General features: G+C 30.4%; 1 protein-coding gene across 1 annotated transcript in view; it reads right to left on the bottom strand.

Annotated features, from left to right (window-relative positions):
- The window catches only part of LOC108692489, a 37033-nt gene that overhangs the window by 2138 nt on the left and 25596 nt on the right, over positions 1-9299 (bottom strand). The window contains exons 20-23 of the mRNA XM_018200762.1: positions 9081-9266; positions 8632-8938; positions 8310-8524; positions 324-425 (exon numbers count right to left, since the gene is read on the bottom strand). Coding sequence (XP_018056251.1) covers positions 324-425; positions 8310-8524; positions 8632-8938; positions 9081-9266 — 810 coding nt within the window. The remainder of the gene's footprint in view (positions 1-323; positions 426-8309; positions 8525-8631; positions 8939-9080; positions 9267-9299) is intronic.

Raw genomic sequence — 9299 nt, 5'->3', positions numbered from 1 at the left:
TTATATATAAAAGGGTAAATATATTCTTTCAATTTTATGTATATAAGCAATATATACAGAAAATGTCTTAATAATTATTTCACCTTAAATATCGAATTTGTAAGATTCAGAGGAAAATTTATATAACCAATATTGTACGCGGTACAATATGATATACTGAACAAATTATTATCCATGTACTTAATAGCTCTTTATACCATGCAACTTCGATTACACAAATTTTTCTCTAAATTGTATATATTCGAAGATATTTAAGGTGATAATAATTACTGAGATACTCTGTATGAAAATAATACGTATAAATATATAAAAATAGTTATATAATTACCGTCTATTTGAGCAAACTCATCTTCTAGCAAAAATTCTGGCGCAATTTCTGGTGGGGTAAAGACTGGTGGTGCGGAACTCGGTGGTGTTATATTCTCCTGAAATAATAAAAAAATCGTATATCACTTTTCTGTTACAAAATTAGTTAAATATAAATGATTATTTGATTTATTCACATAGATAAATAATATCAATGTGAGCCGATACGGTTGATCATGTGAAACGCTTATATTAAATAACAAATACAAACGTTTCAACTCTTGGTATTTGGGTCATCCTTAGTATATGAACATTTATCCAAATTAATATTTTGCATTATAACATGATAAAAAATATGATACATTATTGCTGAATCATCGTTAAGTTGTGTAGAGATAAAAAACTTCATTGTCGTTTATCATATTTAATCGAATACTAAAATCAACACAATTTAAACATTTAATTGAAATATTGAGTCAATATACTATGAAATTGACGTAATCACAATGTGTTAAAATGAAAATAAAATTCATCACCAATCAAAATAATGATTTAACTCAGTTCTATTTCTCAGTTTCAGCAACCATACCTGTTCAAACGTGTACAATTTTTTTACTCCATGTAAAATTATACGTGTTTAGGTAGACATGGCTGCCTTCGTAACCATCCAAAAGGTATGGAAATCATATTTCTCGACAATTGACATCAAAATTAAGTAGACAAAAATTGAACCTTGTCGTTATCGACGAAGTTTTTTTTTTTCAGAAAAAAATTTACTACTTTGACAGAATTGGTAAAAAACATATTTTAAACGTGTTTAAAATATTCTTAATTGATGTTTTTAATATGTTTTAAATATTTTTTTTTTATAGTACTGTTTAAAGCATGTTTGAAGCATTAAAAACATATTTAAGAAAAAACAATGTTTTATTCTAAAAAAAAAACAGTCTTTACCCTGCACTTTGATCCAGTATGGCGACCTCTTGCACCCTTCTAAAACATATGAGAGTTTCCGCCCGTCTTGAAATATTAATTATAGATTGTAACAACTTTGACTGATTTCAACTTTGACGCTTTCAATAAAAATCTGCAACATTTTGAAAAGCTCACCCCTTCAAGAAACCACGACCGGACTTACATATTTTTTAAACATTTTACATAAAATAAAAGATTACTCACTTCCTATACTCGAAATGAGTAACAACCTTGGTAAAAAAAGTTGATTAAGAACGATAAGATTTCTATCACTTTATACCGTTTTTTATAAATTTATATCATTTTCTATTTTTGACCTCGCAAACATCACAATTGATCGGATATGAATTCTATCGTATTTTATCGGATTTTATAAAATTTATACAAGATGCCATAAGATCTGATTCAAATTAGTGAATTTATGAATCAAATTCCGTATTTAAAACGATAGGATTTTTCTCTATCAATTTTTTTTACTAGGGAAAATCATTACAGTGACCTTCTTGGTCTATTATATTATGATATCATTACAAAGAATTAATGTTTCCATGTTTAAACTTTTTAATTTTTATTTTTGTATTTATCCGATTCGAATTATAAATTTGCACATATAACACTACATGTTAATGTTAGTTGATTTCTCATATGCTCTTAAGACATAATTTTCGCATTTATGACCGTTAATTAATCGAGATTAATGCAAGTTTTGATGAATTTTATTTTTACTTTAATATGTTGTGATTACGTCAATTTCATAATATTGATTCGATATTTTAGTTAAATTTCTAAATTGTTAGTTTCTATATTCGATTAAGTACGGCAGATGACACTGAAGTTTTTTTGGACAAACTTATCAATAATTCAGCGACAATGTTCTATATTTTTTATCACACTATAATAAAAGAGATCAAGGTCAAGGCCATCATCTATTAATTTTACTTTTGTACTAAAAATTCATTTTTAAAAATGAAAATAAGAGGCAACTTCCAATGGTTTTGATTTTGACAAATGATCCAGAACAACATTCCTGAACATTTAAAAGATTTTAATCAGCGGTCGGACACCTTAGGTAATGCTAATGCCAACGATACTGTAACTTTCAAGTATCATAACTCAAAATTTATTTAATGAAAAAATATATTATCTTATAGCGTTTTGGGAAGCTCTCGACATCAAATTAGCTATTAGATTCTGGAAACAAAATTAGAATATTTCATTTAAAAAATCGATGTGACCTTGACTTGACCTTCGCGATGTTCACTCAAATTGATAAGATCAGTAAATAGATCTTTTTGAGTCCTACAACTTTTGTCTAAACAATTTTTCTCAATAATGCCGTATTTCCGAGATAACAATTTGTAACGCTTAATTTTGAACATCCGGCATATATTGCAATAATTAGATCTAAATGACTCTTGGACTAATTTCAGATATATTAAGATTGATATCCTACCCATTTCCCCCATTACTATTACTACTAGAGCTCGGTTTTACAAAATTTTTATTAAGTATTTTAATTAAGTAACATTAAGTTTCATTTTTTTTATTTGAATTTCATTAATGCTAGGCAAACAATTGTTGATATTAAAAAATATAATTAAGTGATATAACTCTCAAGTTATCCTTTCTATTCTATTTACATATATTAGGCACACATATAAAAAACCCAAAAAATAAAATAAAATTATGAAAAAAATGTCATTTGAACTTATTTTCGGAATCGTTTATAGCAGACTTTGATTCCATTTTTCTAACAAATATAAAATTTTCTGAGCGAATGACATATATTTTAGTTTTTTTTTTTTTAATAGGAGATAGGATATTACTTGTAATCGTTACTTTTTCAAAACTAATTGAACATCTGAGTAACTTTTTTTGTTAGTATGCTAGAAATTTGTAATTAAATTTGATCATCAATAGGAATTTATTAATATATTAGATTTATGAAATCTATAAATAAATTTATTTATTTTATTTCGAAAAATATTACCTCGGCCGAGTTGAATCCGGATCTCTTCCGTGCGAGTATCCTAAGCCGAGACTGAGTGCCTCTGTGGTCTAAAAGCTTAGGAATGCAAGAGATCTGGGTTCAACTCCCGGCCGAGATAACATTTTTCGCAATAAATAAATTTATTTACAGATTTCTAGCATATTAAGATCTCTTTAAAAAAATGCCTGTATTGATGATCAAATTTAATTGTGATATTATTATAATAATTTAGTTGCGTTTCTATGTGTAAAAAATTAATTCATATATAAATTCACATGGAATCATTTAACCACTAAAGATCTAGTTTCAATCGTTATGGATTTTATTTCCTATTGGTTAAAACTGCGTTATATACTTACGCATCATTACTTGCATCTATTAGTTAAAACCGTGTTATATATTTACGCACCATTACGCATCATTATCTGGCTTTTATTAGTCCTTTATTGCATTGCTAATTAATATTGATGATTTTAAACTGACTTTCAAATTTTGAGTCCTATGACGCTAAATTCTCCTTACTATTCTTTTAAAATTTTATATTTTCAAACTCATTGTTAGCGATACTAAAAATCTTCTAAAACCGACTTTCACGTTAATCAAATTATTTTTATTAATCAAATTATTTTAACTTAAATTTTAGGATTCTGAAATTCAAAATTGATTTTCAGCGACCCTGAAAATTCTTTAAAAAAAAAAACAATATTTTTTTAAGTTTGTTGTAAGAAAGTTTCTGTTCTCAAAGGATTAATTTATATAACTCATTAACTAATTATATAATAAAATATAATTTCGACCAAAATTTATTTCATTGATACACTGATAATCAAAAACGGTAAACCGTTTTTGATCATTTTTTAACACGAGAATATCCCAACTTTAATCCTTCGCGATATCGCTATACTGGCTGTACAGCTATTCTGATAGGAAGAGGATTTGTTTTCCAGCAAGACAATGATCCGAAACATATTTTAAAACTTTGCCGAAACTATTTGCTGGAAAAAGAAGTACTTGAAAATATTTTAATTATGCAATGATCATCACAATTTCTTGATTTGAATCTCATTGAATTATAATATTATGGAATGAAACGAATCGCGGAGTGAAGAAATTTCAGTTGATGTTTTCAGGCGTATACTTTTGAGAATATTTATAAACAATTTGAAACAATTATCCTAACAAAAATTAAAAAACTTATAGGGAGAATTCCATGATTGATTAAACATGTTGTATAAATAAAAGATTGTTTTTCTAATGAGAAAAGAATTTGAATTGATGAGAAAAAAATCTCTGAAGCAAATAATATAATATATGTCTGATTAATTTTTATTAAAATAGATCAAATTAATTTATTTTAAATACTTAAGCTTACATGTTTTTTTATAATTAAACATTTATTTCGCTTAATGTAGATAGATTGAATTGCTAATTTTGGTAATGTCCGGGAACTTTTGACCGATAGTTATATAGTTTATATGTTTTTCTTACAATTTTAATTCTTAATCTGGTGAATAAAACATCATTTATTTTCGTAAGTATTAACAGGATATGAAACCTTTTACAAAATTAAGCATTTAAAATAACGTTTACATTTTTGCACGAGATGTCGCGTCATTAAATGGATTGTAGCGCCATCTCATGGAAATTTACCAAACTTATCAAACGACCCTCGTATTTACCCTGAGTTTGTCTCTTAATGTAGACTATTTTAGAAATTAGTGTTTTGTTAGGATGGTTCAATGTCTAAAATTTTCATTTCCAATTAAAATTATGATTATAATTGATACGATGATCAGAAATCACAGAAAGAGATTCTGTTTTTTTATTAATATCGGACGAGTGCTTATAAGTTCTCGTTTATAATCTCTCGTCGGTCTAACCGACATAACTTGTCTTACATTGTTAAATTAAATTCGAGATACAATGATGATCAAAAGTGTAAACATACTCTACTAATTTTGTATAGAAGATAATAATACGGCTAATTTTTTAATTATTCGATAAGGATTAAGTAATAGTAATTACAAGATGACTCTGAAATAAAGACTCTGTAATAAAGATTTGTCACTGCATCAAATTGCAGAAAAATATGCTGATGTGAATTATGCAATAGTTGCAAAAATAAGAAAAAAAAATATATATAGTATTGCGTCAATATCTAAAGAAACAGTAGGTCATAACTTATTTCTGACAGACATACACGTGAAATTGCAAATCGTACTCGATCTGATGATCGATTGATGATCGGCGATAAAACGCCGAAAATCGTCGCTCGAAAGATCCACTCTTCGAACCTCTTCAGGCCAACTTTCAGCCAGAAAGGACACATAGTTCACGTTTGGTAGTCATTTGAAGCGAGTGGTTTAGCAGTTTCCGCAAAAATGGAAAAAAACAAATTCCGTACAGTAATAACACTTTTATTTAAAGAAATGGACAGTAGCGCAGATCAAAACCGAGTTAAACGAAGTTAAGAACTCTGCTCCTGCATTGAAGACCATTTATTTTTGGATAAACGAATTTAAACATGGCCGAACCTGCACTGAAGACGAAGCGCGCTCCGGACGACTTGTTGAGATTACCACATTGGATATGGATCCAAAAGTGGAAAAAAATCCATGGTATGATTTTCCATATGATTATGGAAAATCATCGAATGAAGGTGCGTGAGATTGCTGAGGCCATAGGCATCTCCATGGAGAGAGTGCATAACATCCTGCACGAAAAATTGTATGTAAAAAAGTGTGCACGATGGATGCCGCGATTGCTTAATCTCGATCAAAAACGCATGCGAAAGGACGTTTCAATGCAGTATTTGGCGATGTTTAAGCGCAATCCGCAGGACTTTTGGCGTTGATTTGTGACTGTGGACGAAACTTGGATCCATCATTACACTTCTGAGACGAAGCAGCAATCAAAGCAGTGGATAATGTCTGGTGAAAGTGCGCCGAAAAAGGCGAAGACTGTTTTGTCGGCTGGAAAGGCGATGGCCACTGTTTTTTGGGATTCTCAAGGAATTATCCTAATTAACTACTTGCAGAAGGGTAAGACAATAACAGGAGAATATTATGCAATGTTATTGGACCGTTTAAAAGAAGAGCTGAAAAAAAAACGGCCAAAATTGGCGCAAAAAAGTGCTCTTCCATCAAGACAATACGCCGTCCCACAAGTCAACTGTTGCAATGGCAAAACTACATGAATTGGGCTATGAATTGATTCCTCATTCACTCTATTCTCCGGATTTGACCCCGTGTGACTTCTTTCTGTTCCCAAACTTAAAAACTTGGCTCGGTGGGAAGAAATTCTCGTCAAATGAGAAAGTCATTGTCGCCGTCAATGAGTATTTTGCAGACTTTGAGACAGCCTACTTTTCCGACGGTATTAAAAAATTGGAAACTCGTTGGACTAAGTGTATAGCCCTTGAGACTATGTTGAGAAATAAAGCAAATTTTTTCCAAAAAAATGTGTTTTACTTGCTTTTTTACCAAACTTATCAAACGATCCTCGTAAACAAATTGATTCGGATTCTTCGTCGGATATGTAGCTTCCTATCTTACAGTCATTATTCCCTTATTAAATTCCTCCTCTCTTTTACTTCTTCTGATTGTGAGTGTCACAGTCTCCTTTCTTGTTTTAGCAGTCATTTTCAATCGATAACTCTTAAAATTAAAATCGCTTTGAATCTGAGTTCTCTTACTACGAAATTACTCAATACTTATTAGTTTTCACAAAATTGCCTCTATTACATTTCTTGCGATGGATTGCAGCCTATTAACCAGATATTATTTTAATTTATTATGACATTTGTTTATATAAGCATATAATTTATTACCTTTTCTATTGTAACGCCAGAATCAATGCCATTTTTATTATTGTGATATCATTTTTTTATTTTCTAAATAAAACTCCGACTTAGGTCCAGCATTTATTGTTACACTTAGATTACAAGAGCTAGATATTAATTAATATATTTATTTAGTTTAATTTATTGTGGCTGACTTTTCAATTATAATAAATTTTGATTATAACATTTAATCATAGCGATGACATTTATTTTAGATTGTTAAAAATGTAATAATTGTTAACATTGAAAATGACCCTATGTGGATGAAACATTTATTATAATAAACTTTGTTTTTAATTATTCAATATTAATATCTTGTTTGGCTCATAGCCCTATTTTTATTTTATTTAATTTTGAAAATCGTTTGAGCTTGTTTACTGTTTTTCATTTTTAATTTAATAATTTCAACAAGCAACATACAGGGTGTCCCGAATTCGAAGACAATATTATTACAGCGTGAAACTTTGTGAAAATAAAAGTGTATTCCATTTTTTTCCATAAATTAGTTTTTTAAGTATAAGTGCTTGTTTAATCAATTCTAAATGTTCGTTAAAAAATTATTCGTCCGTGTGACGTGCGTGCAATGGTATTAGAATACTTTGCGATCATCGATACGAAATAAAGTATTGCCACTTTGACAATACTTTGTTTCGTAGAATTGACTAAACTTTAAACATTTATACTTAAAAAACTACTTTGCGGAGAAAAATGGAATACACTTTCATTATTTAATTTTTTATGAAGTTTCACGCTGTAATAATATTGTCCTCGAATTTTACAAGGAACACTCTGTATAATATTATAATGATATATGACTAATTTACGTTGATATGTATGCGTATACTTGTTTAGAACAAATTATATATATACCGGGTGTTCCAAAATTCGCACATTCAGAGAACAGGACATGATACTTTATATTAAAACAAACAACTCCTTTTGCAAAATTGCGTCCGATAAGTATTTTTTGCAGGAGAGCAAAAGTTGAAGTTAACATATAAGCGCAAAAATTATTTATCGGACGCAATTTTGCTAAAAGAGAAAATTGTTTTAGCATAAATTATCATGTTTTGTACTCTGAATGCGCGAATTTTGAGACACTCTGTGTGTGTGTGTGTGTGTGTGTGTGTGTGTGTGTGTGTGTGTGCGCGCGTGTGTGTATGTGTGTCACATGTATTTATATATACAATTTCTCACCTGTGGGGTCAGAGGACATCCGTCCGGACCGCAAGGTTCCACAACGAGAGAGGGGAAGAGACCTTGCTGTCCTCTCAACTCACCTTCCCACCAACCGTCGTCTACATCGTGTGGTTCTTTTTTTAGTACTTTGACGATGTCGCCTTCTAAAAAGCTCAGCTCCTCATCGCACGTTGCATCGTAATCGTAAAGCGCGATGCAGTATTGTTCCATTTCTATAAAATAATATGCATATCATGCTATTTATCTTTAAAATTTGAATATTTAAAATTTGAAATCCTGTCGAAATAAACAAAAGTTATAAATGAATTTTCCAACATACCTCCAACGTGATTTTGTATTATGGTTTCCGAAGCGACATTTTGCAAAGTAGCATCGGGGTCGACGGCATCGTGATCATCAATAGTATAGTCGACGGATGAGAAGGAAATCTGCTGGACCAGACCTGGACCTTGCGAAGTAAGACCGGTGGTGGTCTCAGGCTCCCTTTCTACATCGAGATAATTCTGAGGAACGAAACCTTCTTCTCCTCGGTAATTTCTTGCTTTTAACCATCCATCACCGTCGCCTTCGCCCACCACATCCAGTTGTTCGCTTTCCACGATGGAAAGCTCATCGGGATTTTGCGCCTAAAAAAAATATATTCGTTTTTACAGAATATATCCAAAAATATCACTTTAATCAAAGATATTTCTGATATATATATTATTTAATTTTCTATAATCAAACTCGTATTTATTCTATAAAATATAATTCTACAGAATCACTTACTGTGTAGGAGTATAGAGCAGTGCACTTGTATATAGGTTGATTAGAAGGCATCTCTGGTGTCTCGTGCGTCATCTCCTGTTCATCTTTCTCTTCGTTGTCCCAATTAACCGCCGTAGGATCATCCCAGCCTGCCGTGAGCTGCTCTATCCGTTGCTTCTCCTGCTCCAGCAATGCTAAAAAGATAATCTTTTGTGATTTCCTACATAGTATATATATATA

This window comes from Atta colombica, unplaced genomic scaffold (assembly GCF_001594045.1).
Source record: "Atta colombica isolate Treedump-2 unplaced genomic scaffold, Acol1.0 scaffold73, whole genome shotgun sequence".
In the NCBI taxonomy this organism is placed as follows: Eukaryota; Metazoa; Arthropoda; class Insecta; order Hymenoptera; family Formicidae; genus Atta; species Atta colombica.
This window is presented reverse-complemented; position numbering and strand designations above follow the sequence as displayed.